At 38.5% G+C, this 18,587-nt stretch overlaps 2 protein-coding genes across 2 annotated transcripts in view; one reads left to right on the plus strand and one right to left on the minus strand.

Moving 5' to 3' along the window:
* LOC140226544 (uncharacterized) overlaps nt 1–2,119 on the minus strand; it is a 106,275-nt gene extending 104,156 nt beyond the window's left edge. The window contains exon 1 of the mRNA XM_072306995.1: nt 1,467–2,119. Coding sequence (XP_072163096.1) covers nt 1,467–1,913 — 447 coding nt within the window. The 5' untranslated portion in view covers nt 1,914–2,119. The remainder of the gene's footprint in view (nt 1–1,466) is intronic.
* Nucleotides 2,120–6,590: 4,471 nt separating this feature from the next.
* Nucleotides 6,591–18,587, plus strand: part of LOC140226235 (TBC1 domain family member 9B-like) — a 44,495-nt gene continuing 32,498 nt past the window's right edge. Inside the window, exons 1-10 of the mRNA XM_072306724.1 lie at nt 6,591–6,714; nt 9,613–9,776; nt 11,610–11,687; nt 12,341–12,439; nt 13,108–13,191; nt 13,916–14,049; nt 14,551–14,753; nt 15,969–16,040; nt 16,896–17,028; nt 17,778–17,888. Of these exons, the coding sequence (XP_072162825.1) occupies nt 6,671–6,714; nt 9,613–9,776; nt 11,610–11,687; nt 12,341–12,439; nt 13,108–13,191; nt 13,916–14,049; nt 14,551–14,753; nt 15,969–16,040; nt 16,896–17,028; nt 17,778–17,888 (1,122 nt within the window). The 5' untranslated portion in view covers nt 6,591–6,670. The remainder of the gene's footprint in view (nt 6,715–9,612; nt 9,777–11,609; nt 11,688–12,340; nt 12,440–13,107; nt 13,192–13,915; nt 14,050–14,550; nt 14,754–15,968; nt 16,041–16,895; nt 17,029–17,777; nt 17,889–18,587) is intronic.

Below are 18,587 nucleotides of genomic sequence, written 5' to 3' on the forward strand. Positions count from 1 at the left end.
AGACAGATAGATAGGTAGATAGATAGATAGATAGATAGATAGATAGATAGATAGATAGATAGATAGATAGATAGATAGATAGAGACGAAGATATAAATATATCATCATAGAGTTACATAGATGGAGAGTTAGGTAGATGGATAGATAGATAGATAGATAGATAGATAGATAGATAGATAGAGACGAATGTAGACATGATTATAATATATTATCATAAACAGAAAGCTACACAGATGGACAGTTAGATAGATAGATAGATAGATAGATAGATGGAAGGAGAGAGAGAGAGAGCGAGAAAGAAGTGCACGATATATGACATTCTTACATCACAGGCGAGTTAGCATCCAAGCACGACATGTATTGGAATCGATCCTAATTTCGTACATAAATGAAGCGCTGATTTCCCATCGGAAAAACCTGTTGCATACAGTTGTAGGCTGCGTCTACAGTGAAGACACGATGCCCGCATTGAGAGGTTCGTGCGCGCATTTCGCATTCATTTAGTCTGGCTTCCAGCCAGGTTGTCATTTTCTTTTGAAATTCCGATACTTACTAGTAACTTCTCTAATCTTAGCTATTAAAAACAAACAAATAAATAAATAAATAAACAAACAAACAAGCAAACAAACAAACAAACAAACATACATACAAACAAACAAACAAACTCAGAAGACGGAAGAAGACAGTTGTTTGGCAAGTAATTCCCATAAACTTAACCAAATCGGTACTTCGCAATCTTAACAAGATGGTCTGGATTAGTACTTAGAAGGCTTAAGTCTGGTAGCGAGGCTATTTTCGTCCGACTTAATACGACGCACTCAGCGCGCGAGCTATAACTACATTATAACTGCATTTTCATGAAAGACGGTGTCATTTTCTCAAACCGCTTTAGCATGCGTTGATTTAACACACTGCTTAAATAGCGTTGTCAAAAGGTAGTGCCCCATTTGACAATGTACGTCACTTCATGCTCTCCAAACAAACTTTCACTTCTGCTACAACGATTTGGAGCCAATGAGACCGAGAGGCGCTTGAAAGCCGAAACCAATATCCAGAGACTTAAGGTGAAAACGATAAAAGGACAATTTTACGCACGCTCTCTCTGACCTTTGCAACCTGTCATTGCAGTGCCTTTCAGATTGGACAATCGGTCCGCGAACGGATTGTCAGATCTTAGGAGAGGGGCGATGCATTGACTTCAAACAATCACAGTTTATCGAGTCCCTTGAATATCATAGAAACAGCAGAATGTATTCGGCAGAGTCTGGATGCAGACGCGCAATTGCACGTTGTTTGCAGATATCAATATGTACACAGAGAACAGGCACGTCAAAAAACAACAGCAACAAAGATACGAACAAGCAAATCCAACATGGGACGATAGGGTTATCTGGCGTGAGGGCAAAAAGGGGAGGGGAGGGGGGTATGGTTGGGTTGGTGGGGAAGACACTTTCGACCACGCCTACCTTGATAACTGGCGCTCCGTTCTTCTCCGCCTTCCTGAACACGATGGCCTCCTTGTGCTTTTTGATCTTCTCCCATCCCTCCTCCGACTCGGCAGCATCTAATTTTATCATCTCCTGGTAATCTTCGTCGGTCAGGGGGTTCTCCGTGGGTGCGTCGAGGCACACCTCGGGCGTTGCGGGTTCGGCTGGCTTGGCGTCACCGTTGGCGTCCTCCTTCTCAGCCCCTTCTGCTTTCTCCTCTCCTTCTCCTTCCGTCTTTCCATTAGCTTCTCCTCCATCCTCTTTCTTCTCCTCTCCTCCTTCCTCCTTCTTTTCATCCTCCTTCGTCTCCTCTTTCTTCTCTGCCTCCCCGTTCTCTACCACTGCCGGAGCGGGCTCCTCCGTCTTGGCCTCCTCCTTGGTGGCTGTTTGCTCCTCGGTTGTCGGCTGTTGTTCGGTGTCTGCCATCTTGGTGCTAGTTTTCAGTTATTCCAATGGATTTGAGGGGGAATTGGGAAGCGTTGAGGGCTTATTTGCACGAAATTATATTCCAATCTGCCGGTGATTCGGATTCCACGCGTCCTTACCGAGTGTGGTGCGAACAGAGCGCTCTAAATGCCTTGCCTGTGTACGCGAGCTAGCGAGTTGAGTTGGGCGCGGTCCGAAGCGAGAGATTTTTCCGCTGCAAACGTGCGTATTCCAGCGTATTCGACGGTGAAACAACCGCTCTCGCTGAACGCCTATTATTTTACCTTTTACGGCAAGTGGGACCGGACACCTGTCTGTTGCGCGTGCGCATTCGATTCAGGGAGTACGGCCCAACTGCATTGTTCCTATAGCTAAACCATGGGCTGCCCTCGTACCGTGCGGGATGCTTCCATTCACCAGTAGGGGTAATTATCGCATTTTAGTCAGTTGTATATTAAAACGACATGGTACAATGAAATCACATTTCAACGCAGTCGACCCGTATAAGAAAGAGCACGCATGAATCGCAGCGTCTCATTAGGCGATTGGAATGAGTGGATTATTGACTACTAGTATATCGTAGTGAACGATATATAGGCCTATAAGCAAAATCTTTTTTACACTTTTTTCGTAATGTTTTTAATCTGAGGGGGAAATATACCCCAGAATTTCTTCATGGCAGGAAATGTCATGTAAAGGCCGATAGGAATGACTCTCCCTTTTCCGTGACACGTGATTTGGCTTAGCTGATTTCGTTCTGACCTTGAGGCGTGTTGCATAATATCAAAGCAATCATCGCAGATTAATTTGTGTGCATATCATGTCACCACTCTTGTTATACACGCCGTGACCTTCAGGCACATTTCGCTGTTCCATGAGTTTCCTTGTTGCGTCGCGTCGGAGGAGCCGACAGCCTCACTTCCGTTTGCGAGACACGAGTTCGTTAAGACTGCTACATATCCTGATTAAAGGGTACACTTACAAGCAGAACTCGCGTCATGTCGAACAATCGCTGTCACATTCAGACAAAAGCGCGAAAATTGATATCCAAACTTGGAAGCTGTGCTCTCTCGTATAGAAGTGGCAGTCGGTTACGGTACTAAGTATGTGCAATTACTTTCGGTTGTGACGACAAAATCATTAAATTCAATTAATTTCATTTCAATTCAGTTCGATTCAATTTGATTTCATTTCAATTCAGTTCGATTCAATTCAATTCAATTCAATTCAATTCAATTCAATTCATATTAATTCAGTGCAAATCAAATCAGTCAATTTAATTCAATTCAATTCAATCATGACTTCATGACCTTCCAATAAAAGTGATACAAACACAAAATATACATTTGCTAACGAATACAAACCATAAAATGTAAAACAAAATAATCTTATAATCATGAACGAATGAGTAGAGGTAATATTACACTTTGCAATGGTGGCTAAAAGTAAGCATATGCACCACAAACGTTGACCAAAGAAAGTCATTATATGTAATGTTATTCCTTAAAAGAACCCGCGCAACGTTTTGAAATAAAATGTTTTTATATGATCATGTTCAACGGGTGTGCTTTCTCCAATTTCAAGAATCTTCCTCTAAGTGTTTCTTTCTGGCAAAGTAAAGGTAGAAGTGCAAGTTAGTGGATTGGGTTTTCTCTGGACGCTTTTCTCGATGCGGGTCCGTATCTCCATCTATATTGGCTGGCTTCTTTTGTTGTTGTCTTTGCGGTGGAAGACTATGTGCACCATCTTCACTTAGTGAACTCCACGATCTAGTTGATTTGGGTAACGAAAATTGAAGACAAAGAAAGAAAGAAAGAAAGAAAGAAAGAAAGAAAGAAAGAAAGAAAGAAAGAAACAGAAACTAATATCTTTATTATCTGTAGTCATGCGTTCATTACTCTGCTCATCCATACATTCCCTCTATCCATCCATCTATCTATTTCTATACACTTTATTCATTGATTCCTCCACTTCTTATTCCTTACTTCATTCATTTCTTCCCACTGACAGACGACACAGCGTTCAGTCCAGACTCTAAATCAGATTGTCATTAAATCTTTGGCATAGGTCGACACAGGTCAAATAAGGAATATATATATATATATAAAACCCCGATGGAACAAGAATACACAGTTATACATCATATCGATCATCTCAATTACCAAACTCTGAGATCAATATAGATGTTTACTTTGAATGTCAGATATTTATGGCAAAGTAAAGTATCAACGCATAGCATTACATTCTGACTTTGGCACGGCATACACTACATGCATCGTTTGGGCAAAGATATCACAACAATAATTATGACATACGACACCGATAGCGCTCTTGGTACAGATATATCGTACTGCGTAAACAAAACCAAAACCGTTTGGCGAAAAGCCAGTTATTATCCTTTTTCAAACAAACATCATCGTAAATGAGGCATAGAGAAAATCCTATATTTAACAAAAATAGATAGATAAAAGAGAGAGCTAATCATAACATTATATCTAATATCGAAGGATATCATGGATGGGGCTATAGGCCGTACATAACTTATTAAATGTACATAGCTTATTAAACATCACGGACTCCTAAACTTAAAGGTCGCCGGGTCAGTACATTGCTCATACTGATCTATCGCTTGGCAAGGACGTGCTTTAATGACCAGTTGGTTGGTTGGTTGCTTGTATGCATTGAATACTTTATTGGCCGTCACGTAAAATGAACATAGAAGCTCGAACCTCAAACTCAAGACATAGTTCGGCCTATTCAAACGGTTCTATCTTAACTAGCGATAGTTACATTATACATACTCTGAAGTGTGCATATTATTCTAAACAGCCTCTTTGTGATACGAATACAAGACCAAGCCAAACAGTGCAGTAGAATCTATTGGCATGGGTGCATGGAAGGGTAAACTACCAGTTGGTTTTGGTTCTTGTGATCTCGGGCTGATTTACAAATCGTTCAGGTGTATTCATACTTGGATAGGATCATCAATTACAGCAGGGTGTAAAAAATAAAAAATGAAATTACTTACTTTTTATTGTCTGTCCCCAAATGACATAACAATGATGAATTATATTAATGCGGGATTGTAATCAAATTGATTACGGTGATGGTTAAGATGATTGTGGATATGGTGGTTAATGATGATAGAGACGACGATAGTTAAAGATGATAATGGTAAGAGTGCATGATGACAATGATGATGATGATAATGATGATGATGATCGTGATGATGATGATGATCGTGATGATGATGATGATGATGATGATGATGATGATGATAATGCTAATGGTAATTGATCTTAAGATGACTTTAAAACTATTGCCCGTAACAGAATGCAGCTGAGAAGAAGGCGGATGTAGTTATGTTTCTGATGCAAAGAAAATATTGAGATAAACACAATGGCAATGCTGATGATAAGTATCGCGATCATGATCGATCATAATGAGAATGACGTCGAATGCAGATGAGCCATTTATAACACTGATGATGGTAGCCATGGTGATGATAGTAATGAAGAAGAAGATGGTGATGAGGATGATGATGATGACGACGACTACGATGATGATGATGATGATAATGAGTTATCTGCTACTGTACTTTAAAAGAAGACGAACAAGTAACAGAAAATAATTGTAGTGACATTAAGAATGAAAAACATACATTTGGAAATAACAAAATTGCAAAAGATAAACATTGGCAACATAAATATGTGAAAAAATGATGATATAAAACAACGAATGGGTGTTTATCCTTTTGGCAGATTTTTTCCAACCAAAAATAAAACACGATTTCTACACAGTCACGTGACTTTGACACAAATCACCCTACTTAACACAAACTCATCAAAGTTTCTTGACCAAAAAGAAAAAAAAACAAACAACAAGAACAAAACACACAATATCATAACACAGAGAAGCGAAAGAAAGGAGTGGAACATTTCATCTCTTATTTTTTTTCTAAACAATCGTTTCGTATGACCTATTCAGCTGCAAAATGAAGGACTATTAGAAACGATCGAAAGGTAGGGAATTTCAAAGTTGGAAAATGAAGAGAAATACAATGACAAGAAAATGCAAAAGGATCGATGGATTGATAAATAAATTATGGGGGAGCTAAAAAAAAATTGTATCACAATAGAAAACACAATGGACTGCCAATCCTAAGTATGTAGTTTTAGTTTCCTAGCTGAGTTGAATACGTAATGATGCAAACACATATGATATATTTACAAAGATACCAGAAAATCCTGTATGAATGAAGAAATATCAAAATAAGGTATGAAAATTACACACTACCTCAACAATGAATGAACCATAAAAACAAGCGAGTGATGGCGCTAGATAAAGACAGGGAAAACACGAATTGATTGCTACCTCTCTTCCAAATTACACTCGGTACCATGGCCTTCACATTCAGTGTCCTGGAAAACTTTTTCTTAGCCTCGTATCAATGCAAAATAATCGAGCATTTATGCCAAATCTGGTCATATTTTACAGTCATACGTTCTCATTACAACATATATCTCTTATTAGTCAGTCGTTAATATATGAATAAACATTTTGAGGAGAATAACAGTTCTAACCGACAGTGGGAGAGAGTAAAAAATATATTCCGCCTTGATGAAGATCACATTATCGCGAAAAGGCCAGTGCATTGGAAGTGACGTCGATGTTTTGGTGCCACTTCCACATCAATACTTTGGACCCTCACCAAATGTTCCCTTTGTTTTCGTCTCAGATGTCATTATTTTGACAGTATGTGGGTGCGCCCAGAAGAAGTGCTAATAGCGAATGCTCTCTGGTGAGTAATATACACGTATATGGTCGAAATGTTGCTTCAAACGTAGTTCCGTTCATATGATGGGGAACTGATAACGGAAGACATATTGCAGTCCCACACGACAATATTGGTGTTATGGTAGACTGTTGTAGTTTTACAGTGCCTACACAGAACTTTCCATACTTGCGCTACCGGTATCAACACTTTGTATTGTAATTTGATGCGTTACATTGTAATCAAGCCTCCGTGTCGATTGTTCGTTTACATTTCTACATTGGGTTTGACGAAACACCAAGTGCCATCTACTAACACAACGGCATCATTGAGGTTTATGTGATTTTAGATGGCAATTTCCGTTCTATTCAGTATTTATTTGTTAAACGCTAACCCAGTTCCTTTGGCTTTGTTTGCTTTGGGTGATTAATGACTTTGTTTTGACCTTGCCAGTTTAAAGACCTCTTCCTTGATCGATTCAGGATAACCATATCGGGCGCTTATGCTAAATGAAACCAGAGAATAACTTTCCACGTTCACCACTATTACTAGAAACATAACCATATCTTTTCAGACACGCTACTTTCAATTCACTTCATACACTGCAACTACTGATGAGTAAATTTACATGTAAACATGGTATTAAAACTAGTAGAACCTAGACAAAAAAGTATTAAATTTATTAGAAATTTAGAGGTGTACAACTAAAACAGGTGGTTCATGGTTTACTTTAAAATTAAATGTTTGTAGCCTTATTCTTTCATTGTTGTCAATGAGAACTTCTGGAAGTCATTGAAGGATGCTGAATTAGTACCCCCGTAAAAACAACAACAAAAAAAAATAAATAAATTTGTTCAGTTTTTTAAGAATTGACTGCCATTTCTGTATTTATGAATGATGATCAGTCTTTGTTTAGAACTGCAGCATGAAATCCATAGAACAATGGCTAATAGACCTTATGCATTGACGTCATCACTCGCTTGACAACCTCTCGCGACGCCATCTTAGAGGGCAAGCGAAGTCCTTGACATCGCAGAGGCGTGCAGCTAGTTATGTGCTTTTCCTATGCGCGCTAGCGGCAATCGCCTTACTCGCCGCCAGTCCCCAGGCTAGTGGCAGGTTTTTTTTACCATCAAACAAGTTTGACATGACATGACACATTATGCAGCAATATGTGGGTAATTTTCTCACATTGTGCAATCGAAATACTCACAGTAACTACAGAATTCCTAGGTTATATCGCAGAAATTTGTATCCATAGCGCAACATCGCCGTTCGCTGAATGTATGTCGCCATTTTGAATTTCATTAGCCAATCACATGCGATGTACGTGTTTTAGTAAAAAACACGTAGAAATCTACCTCGCATGTGATTGGCTAACGGATTCGTAGGTTGATGAGTGAGTTACGACCGCTGGTAGTTGCATCTTTTTTCATGAAAATTGTGCCAAAATGTTGGATATATCATTAACCTGGTGAGTGCAATGCATACATCAAATGTCGATTTTGCTATACAAGCTTGAATTTCCCGATCTAGGGCTGTAGATTACATGCAATAGAAAAGACAGCAAAAGAAACACCGATGTTGTGTGTAAATGCCCATTGCCTCGCGTGTAAAAGCACGCTCTAGCAACGCATCGCTTGCCCTCTGAGGGAGGGCGCCCTTCAGTTAGTAGGACCGTGTGACGTCATATGCATAAGGTCTATGGGTTTCACCATATTGGCTCAACAAATGACAAAGTGTAGTTTTATAAATCATCTTAGAGTGTTCATTGCATTGTGTAATTAGGCCTAAATAAAAATTGTGCCCAAAGCGATCTACATGAAAATCAAAGCTTTCTGACCCATTTGTGGGAACTGCAAGTGAAGAATTGAAAAAGGTAGTTTTCAAATAAATTTGACCAGTATTATGATAATTTATAACAATAAAAAAATGATGATAATAATAATAATAATAATAATAATAATAATAATAACAATAATAATAGTTATGACAATGTATTATAATGATATGATACTTTGCTAACAGTCATAAGCAAAATTATGTGTTCAAAGGCACAATAAATGCATGGTCATGTGTATACTCTCAACTAATCGTGCGATTAGGATCTGCTTCATCACTTTATAATGTCAGGTAATGCAGTCTTGCCAGCTGTGGATTAGTCCTGTACAAGGTAACTTCCACTGAATGTAGCCTAGACATAAACCAGTCATACATGGAAAATGAATGGAAAGTGAACAGGACATGGGAATATTGATCTGTAACTTCTATTTGTGATGTCATGTGCTGTATTTACAATTTGTGATGTAATGAGTTTCCATTGTAGAGTGTTGCTACCAATAGTGATGATGATGATACATGTTAACAGTATTGATGATGATGATGATGATATCTTGATGCATTATGAAATGATAGTGATGATAATAATGATAATGATAATACTGCTACTTTTACTACTACTACTGCTACTTCTACTAACTGCTACACTACTTCTACTATTAAGCACTATCCTTATGATAATACCAGAGGTACTAGATATTTAAACTATACACCATATCAATTTTTATATTAGCTGATGTATAGCTTTTGAGCTACATTGGTTTTGAGATCAAAAGTGTATTTTTCTAAAAGCACCTAGCATAATGCCCAGACAGTTCTACTCTACCCCCTCTATAGAATTATATTTTTGAAAAATACTACCGGTACTATTATTATTATTACAATGATAACAGAGGTACTAGATATTTCAGTTGTACACCATGTCAATTTCAGTATTGCGTGATGTATATTTTTTGAGTTATTAAAGATCAAAAGTGTGATTTCTTTTTTTTAAAAACTTTTATCTAGTATTATGCCCAGGCAATGCAACTCCACCCCTTCCAGTAAAATATAATCTGTTTTTACATCAATGCCTCCTCTCTCTAGGATTACGGAGCGAGCCAACCCGTACTTTGCCCTCCAGCGGCGCAAAGGTCATGGCGGGGGCGGCCTGACATCTCTGGTCATCGGGACACTGGACTCGGTTCTCGACAACAAGTCCGCCCCATATCGCATCCTTCACCAGACGCCGAGCTCAGAACTTTACCACAGTGAGTGGTGCTTCAGTGCTTTCATCATTCTTTAAAAAATGATTTTTACCGTTGCCAAGGAGATTCGGTTTTTGTCAGTGTCGGTTTGTCTGTCCGTTTGCAAAATAACTCAAAAAGTTGTGTGAATGGATTTCGATCACATTTTCAGGAAAAATTGATAATGACACAAGTAAGAAATACAGTTCGACCTCGATTATCCGGCCATGTTGGGACCGGTGCTCATCTGGATAAGCGAATTGGCCGGATATGGGAGACACAATGTTAATGTATATAGCTGCCGTCCAAGCTGCCGTCCCAGTGCACTGGCAGCTAGGCAGGTAGCGTACCCCGCAACGGTGGTGTAATCTATGCTAGTCTGCGCAAAGTTGTAGTCCCTTCTTCACAAAGTATATCTTTATGTGAAAATCATACATGTTTTACCTCATTAGATATTGAGAAACCTGTCATGCACATCTTATGAAATTAGTGAAATAGATCCATGAAAGTCACTGTTTTTTCTCAATTTTTGGATGAAAAAAAAAAGTCCTTCACTGCGTGAACGTGTCCGGATAAAAGGAGGCCGGATAAACGAGGTCGAACTGTAATGATAAAATTGTGGTAGTGATCTTGATGGCAGTCTAGTGCCAGGACTTTTATTTTTGTTATGACTTTTGTGAAGGATTATCATTGGGAAATAGGACCAACAAATGATGGAATTCCAGCTGTTCATGTTTGAGGTGCACATACGCACACTATTGGTATGTGTGTACTCGACACGCATCAAGAATTTAAGGTAGAGACACTAGACAGGATTTATTATCATTGTATATGAGAAATAGGGCCAATTTGAGCATTCATGTGTACAATGTATATTGGTGAAAATTAGCTGCGTGGTGGAGGTCTGAGCTTTTGGAGTGCTTTTTGACTGAAAGCTTTTCTCCTCAGATTGAACTAACAGTATTACTTATTCCTGCTACCATTTTTTGAAACATGTACTCTCATTGTATTGTAAGTAAGAGAGCTTGCTTTGTTTTCCTCTTAAAATTTAAAGCTCAAAGCTACAGCTTCATCTGTTATGTATTGAAGGGGGGGGGGGACTATAGCACAGAGTGAATTGAGTTACAGTGTTTTGTAGTATTTCTATTCCATGGAGACAGCATCTTTGTTGGAATAAATTGCTTTCTTGAAATCTGTGTAGAAGGCAAAGAACTAGAACATTTTGTTCACTGTGCAATACACACACACTGCAGGAGGCAAAATTATTGTGAGGTTAAAAAAAAAAAAAACCATACAAATCAAGATAAACCAATTTTTGCATCTGAGACAGATCACAACAATAACTGATAGATATTTGTCCTCACAAATAAGATTTATCCGTTTTCTCCTTAAAATGAGAAAATTAAATTTTTGAAAGCTGTTATTTTTAGACTTGTGTGAATACTTAGTTCGGCCTTGCTTCTTGACTGTCCTTGGAAGCTTCACTTGTTCACAGGATTCATCTCCATGGAGACCCATAATTATTGAATTGCAACATCAATGTGGGCATCTTTGTACATTTGTATGGTTTCACCAGTTTGCAAATAACCACTTTTTGCCTAATTGATGTGTGGTTTCTTCACTGGATTCAAACCTTATCATCCTTGTATTAGGGTATTGTGTGATTCCCTCACATACATGTAGATAAACCTTGAGATATTTCAATTTTTGGAATGGGATATTTTTTTTTCCTTTTTGTTTCTCTGATTGACTAGCTCTTTGAGCGTTGTGATGTGCAGTACTAGTAAGTGTGTGTTGGCATTGAAGGTTACAAATTTCTTACTTCATATTTTTGTGGCTCTCTTTCTTCTCTCGTAGCCGTGGCAACTGCTCTTCACAAGAAGGACATTTTGAAACACTGGGAATGGATTGAACAGAATTTGATGCAGACTCTAGGTAATGTATCAACTCACTAAATCCTGCAGAAACTTTGGTGCAGAAATTATCTTCATGTGCTCATCAAATTGGCAACTCTGACTTTCACTTCATATCTCATATTGGAAAAATACTGTAAAACACGATATTTTCACGGCATGGAATTTTCGCGAATTGGAGCCGACGGCCTTTTTCGTGGCATGAAATTTTCGCGCGTTGCCTCTAACATTCAATGCTTATAGTGTAGACAAGAACTTTCACATGCATTTTAATATTGCGAATCTTGGCTCTCGCGAAATTCACGAAATTAAAATGCACGCGAACATTCCTCGTTTTACAGTATGAGATGGAACTAGTTGAATTCATTAAATATGAACCTACGATGTATACAGAAGGAAATACAGATCGAGAAATAAAAACTTCACTCTAAAATTTCATTGCTAAGTTAACACGTTGAGGATGGACTAATTTTGCTACAACACGCATTTCCCATATTAGATACCACTGCCTGAGTATACTCGGGACTTGTCCTCAACGGGTTAAGTATGATACAAAATTTAGCAATTAAGGTGCTTTTTAAATTCTACGACCAAAATAAGTACTTTCAGTGAATGATGAAAATTATGATACATACATGAATCATTGTCTCTTTGAATTGGTATCACACTTTACAGATCACTTTGAAGCCGAGGATGACATCACAGAGTTTGTCAAGTGTAAGATTGAGAGTCTGGTGGCCAATGTGGAAACAGCAGCAGCAGAGAGCAAGCAAGGTGAGCTTTCCTCCTATGTTTGTTTGTTTGTTTGTTTGTTTGTCTTCACTTCTCCTTTGAGTATCCTTGCGGACGCTTACATTCTGTGATACTGTAAAGCACAATATTTTTGCGGCATGAAATTTTCGGGAATTGGAGCCAATGGCATTTTTTGCAGCATGAAATATTCGTGAGTTACCTCTAACATTCATTGGATATAGTGTAGACAAGAACTTTTGCGTGCATTCTACTTTCGCGAATCTTGGCTTTCGCGAAATTAAAATACACATGAACATTCCTTGTTGTACAGGATGTGCATGTGTTTGTGTTGATGTTTGTCTATAGATTGAAAATGAATTAAAAACATTTTCTATGAATGTAATATATTAAGCTTTCACCTTACATAGAGTAGCTTGATGAACAAAACAGCAAGGTAAGAGCGGTGTAGAGGAATTATGTCCCAAGGAGTCTTATAAGGAATCTTATACTTATGGTTAAAGGGGAATTCCACCCTGAAAATTAGTTTATGTGAATAGAAGCAGAAAAATTACTGGAAGAAGACAAGTAAAAGTTTTGAGCAAATTATGATCAAAACTAAGAAAGTCATGATTTTTTTTCTTGAACTTGTGAGATATGAAACACAAATTGGCAATTCTTTGATGTTGTATGCAATCTTTTCATGTGTGCAGATGAGGAGAGCAAGAAATTCAAGGCTGCCTCTGACAAGTGGAGAAGACTCTTCACGGTGCCGGAAGATGAGAAACTCGTCAACTGTGAGTTTTCCCTGAATGTCAGGGAGCCAGTGGGAGGGGTTACCATGGAGATAGTTTAAAGGAGAAATCTATGTAAACTAACCTGTGCTTCTCATTGCAAGTGGCATTAGAGGTCTGTAGCAGAAACATGCAGAATAGTACAGAAGGAATTGTCAAAGGAAAATTAATAGCCTCCTTATCCCTGTTTATTTCACTAATGAATCCTTCCTTAACCCGTTGAGGATGGGCTGACTTTGCTACAACATGCATTTCCCATAGACACTTGCTCGAGTATACTCGGGACTCGTCCTCAAAGGGTTAACACTCCGTCCCATCTATAAGTTATCGTGTTGATGAAGGCTTTTATATTCTTTCAGCCGTCGTAAACTGTGCCAGATAATTTCTTGGCAGCTATGGAAAAGGTCAGTCGTGACAATAAGAGTTAGAGAAAAGTTTGCATCTTGCTGTATGGTACTGCAACTTACAACTCATACATTTATGGAACATGTAGAGTCTACTGCAAAGCAAGAAATATTCGCAGCATAAAATTTTTGCAAATTGCCTCTGGCATCCAGTGCATGATAAGGTGGACAAAAACTTTCTTGAATCTTGGCTGCCGCGAAATTGGCAAAATTAAGATGCACACAAAATATGACAGAAGATAATCCTGTGAGTAGCTAGTCCCAACTGTATTTTCATGTAAGGTTTTTGTCCATTCCTATCCCCCCCCCCCTTTCACCCAAAGACTATTCCTGTAGCTACTGGAAGGGGCGGGTCCCTCGTCAGGGCTGGCTCTACCTCAGCGTCAACCACCTGTCCTTCTACTCCTTTCTCATGGGAACGGAATCCCGCCTCCAGATCCGATGGACTGATGTCACGGTAACTTTACTTTCCCCTGAAATTCTTAATAGTCTTTGTTTAGAATAGAAAGTGAACCACTCTGTATGCATAGAGCTGTGTATATTATTGGAAAGGACAGGCTTTGATATGCTTTTGTGTGTTGTATCCATCCGTGATTCAGTCTCGTTAAAACGTACATCAGAGGACATCAATCGGCCTGATATTGATAGTAAATGATGGTGATGATGATGATGGTGTTGATGTTAATCAGTAGGTATAAGAAGAAGAATATTAATTATTTCAAATGTGACAACTTCTCATACTAAGATTTTCAAGAAACAATTAAATTGCTTATGCCCAGTTCAGGTTAGTTAATAATAAATCCCCATCACTGCTAGTATTTGCATCAGCAAAACAGCAGCTTTATGAAAGTCACAATGCACATGCTAGAATATTCAAATGCGAACAGATGTAGTGATGCATGGTTGCTATAACAACCTGCTCCCATCTTCCACTCTCTTTCCCCTTCCCCTTCCCCAGCACCTGGAGAGGAGCAACTCGGTCCTGTTTCCGGAGAGCATCCGGGTGACGACGCGGGAGGGCAAGTTCTACTTCTCCATGTTCGTCCACCCAGAGGACACCTTCCGGCTGATGCAGCAGCTGGCCAACATGGCCATGAGGCAGCTCCTGTCCGAGGAAGGCTTTGCCGAGGACTTCAACCTCCCCGACCGGGCCAAGATCAAGTGAGGAACACTGCCCTCTATTGTTCGGATTACATAACATATGACATGTAGTACTAAATCGTATCCAAGCAATTACCCCCAGAAGGTAATTACTCCCTCCGGCTAAATACTGGCTAGTGGTAAGATTAGAGCAAAGATTAGGATTAGAGGGTTAGGTTTAGAGCAAAAACTAGGGTTAGGGTTAGGTTTAGAGCAAAGATTAGGGTTAGGGGTAGGTTTAGGTTTCAGAGTTTGGGTTAGGGTTAGGATAAGGTTCAGGATTAGGATTAGGAGTAGGGCCAGGGGAAGGGTCCGGGGTAATTGGCCAGGGGGTAATTGCCCGATACCCGTGCTAAACATGGGGTCTTCTCCTCTACTGGGTTATGTTTCATATTTTTGGTTGTTCTTTATATATCAGGGGCTCTATTTTGTGGAGAGGTTTTGTGATGATTGTATGTCTTTTAGCTGTGCTAAGAAACGATGGATTGATTGCGATTACTTAATAGTGGTTGCCATGGTACCACATGTAACCTGCAAGTGTCACAAATGACAGTGATATCAAACACCTCCATTAAATGATGCAGTCATGAAAGGAGATTGAAGAGTTCAGTGAGTTTTTTTCTTCTGTATTTTGTATTTTGTAAATGTAAATGCCTGCTTTCACTATAACACTAGATGTTTATGTTGCTTTGCTTTAATCTTCAATTCAGTTAAACACAGAAAATTTGAAAAGGCAAACAGCCCGTTTTTTTACTTTTATGCACTCTACTTTTGACTGTGACATGCAGGTAGGCTGAAAGATGGTGTACCTAACCTTCAACAGTCATGCTGTGTACATTTGTACACTCATATCTGTAGCTGTGGTTTCCAGTGGTATTCACTGTTCAAGTATCAATGAGCTTCTATGCTTTTACTATGTTAGTGTTATGTGTAGTATGTACATTTGTACTATAAACTGAATGATCATTGGTGCTGCATATGGTGTGAAGAATTTGGTACGTGAGTGTGTAGACTTGATGACCTTGAAAAAATGCAGTGTTAAAATCCAAAGTGTTTATTTGTTTCTATCTGTGACTGCAGAAAGAAAGCACCAGAAAAAGTTCATCCCTCAGCACATGGTGTAACAGATGTGCTAGGTGCACGTACATGTAGGTATATAGACTTGATGACCTGATTATAAAAGTGTATAACATGTATGCTTTTAACACCTTGGTGTTTATCGATTTGTGAGTACAGGAAGAAAGCACCAAGGAAGGTATCATCCCTCAAGAGAGATCTGGACGCCAGGGCACGCAGTGAAGCTTACAGGTGAGTGAGGACATTGACCTTCTGACCTTCATCATGTCTATGGAAAGCTGCATCCAAAAAAAGTATTAAAAAAAAAAGGCATATATGCAATCATTCTCTAAAAGGGATGTTTTCCCCTTTCTGTTGCCATTCGTGACCGTGCATCACAAACCAACGAAAAGTTGCATGACGTGATTGTATGTGAGGACCTGAATTAGGTTAAAATGAGTCAACCTAGTCAGTCTTGAGTTTTTCATATTTTCTGAACAAGCAGTTCTTCTACTCTCTCCTAAAGTTTTGAGTCATAAAACAAATGGGAAATTTTGGTTTATGAGGTGTTTTAGAACACTTTAATGTAGAATAACTTGATTTGTTATGCTGCAGAGGCCCCTTTTCATTTTGAAAAACCCTTTACATGCTCTTCACTTTCAACTCTGATAACTTTTGAATGAATTATGCCTTGCTTTGTAAGTTGGTATAAGTCGTGGAGAGAATGTGTTTATAGAGCATGCTCAAATTCAGTTTAATATCATGATCTCATCATTGTTGTTATTAATTTTCAAACTACATGTCAGATAAATGTCATATTAATTGGTTGATTTCTGTACATTTTACAAGTTGTATATTATTAGTATGTGTCTATGATTGGTGTACTCTCTAATGATTCATTACAAGTAGTTGATAAATAATAGGATTCATTTTGTAATTTCATAAATTCAAAGAATAGCTTGATAAATTCAGGAATAGATCCATTAAAGATGCTTAGTAATAGGTCAAATTATTAAATGGGTATGATTGAGGTTCATTTGTAAAGATTAATTATTAACTGTTATACTCAAGGATTGATTTAACTGAATTATGATTCATATTTTACAGGAGGGTTTTCAGGCTTCCAGTCCAGGAGAAGTTGGATGGAAACATTCCCTGCTCACTCTGGGCTCCGTACAACAAGACCCAGATCTCTGGAATCATGTACCTCTCCAGGAACTACATCTGCTTTGCAAGTCGGGTGAGCCATTCATGAGGACAACAGACACTTTCCTCAAAAGAAACAAAAAACAAGAAAAGTGTGCTAGTTTACTTTACTACTGTAAAAGCTGTTATTTGCACTTACAGATATTTTTGCAAATGAGGAGGTCACAGACATTTTTGTGAGATATTTTTTGATTTGAACCTGAGGTTATCGTAAGTGTGCTAATGCCTGTCTGTCCACAATAATTTTGTGTCTTGTTACATTTGCCACCCAACAGTGATTTGCAAAATCCGTGAAGATTAAATCCTTTTGAAAATAAAAGCTTTTACAGTTATCTTACATTTCACCTTTGGTTACACCATACAGTGTATGTGACCTGCCATGACAAAAAGATCCGAACAAAAGGATCTGAAGGCTGAGCCGAAAAAAATTGAGTTTGAAGTAAGATCATCAAAATCGGTCAAAACCGATGAATTTCTGTTTTTGGCATAATGTTGTAGTCTAGTGTTTCATCTATCATGTGCCAAAATTTCAAAGCGAAATGATCAAAGGAATGGCAAGAAATTCATGTTTTTCTGGGCCATGATTTCCCGACTTTCAACGGAACAGAAGCATTTTCGAAGATTTGGATTTAGCGCTGCAGCTAGACTCTGCCGGTATCGACAAGGGAGTGATCTTATTGGCCAGTGTGGTAGATCAGTTTTTTTCTGAATTATCTTCTGTGATGATGTAATTCATGTTTCTGATGTGCATTTGAATTTGCTTTCACCATTACGTTTCTAAAGGTCAAGAACCTTGTGCAAGTGGTCATTCCGATGAGGGAAGTGACTGTTGTTGAGAAGGTGGAGAATTCATCGGTCATCACTCAGGGGCTACACATCTCAACACGAGCCAAGGTAATAAAATACACACAGTTCCTCTTTTGGAACACCAGACTGGTGTAGGGTGTAAGGTGTAAGAAGTGTGTAGACATCTGCAGTCGTGTTAAAGTTCTTAAGCTGTACTGAAGGGCTCACACGGGTAAATAATTCCCCATAGAGACGTGTGTTAAAATTCAAATTTCAAAAAATTCTGTAAAATAGCTGGGAGAAATGAGGTATTTCATCTTCACTAACCTGAATAAGTGAGATATTACCTTTCATCCATCAGATTGCCAGGTTGGGTTGTTCTGCTCTAATTCTGTCCAGGGGTCCGCAAAGCCAGACTACGAGTTCTTGTCACTCAAAAAATCACCTATACACGTACCCAATGAAATATAGTCCCCTCAAATTCCATCAGAAAAGCTTTCATCTTCCAACCAAAATGCAGTGTGTAGAGGAATTTATACTCAATATCTACAGCTATTCAGTTTTTTGCCAAACTACATCATTGATTTTTAATTAATTTTTTTCTTCATTTATTTTGGAATCTTTGGTACGAATTTGTGAAGGGGTCTGGGACAGTCCATTTTATTTACAGGTGTGAGCCCTATAGTGGAGGTCATATTTCTTATTTGACTTTTAAACGTCATGAATGTGTTTTTTATGATATTTGCCCCTACATCATATGAGAAATTACACTTTCAAGGATTATAAAGCTTCTCAAAGGGACACTTT

The sequence above is a fragment of the Diadema setosum genome, chromosome 3, assembly GCF_964275005.1.
Source record: "Diadema setosum chromosome 3, eeDiaSeto1, whole genome shotgun sequence".
Taxonomy (NCBI): domain Eukaryota; kingdom Metazoa; phylum Echinodermata; class Echinoidea; order Diadematoida; family Diadematidae; genus Diadema; species Diadema setosum.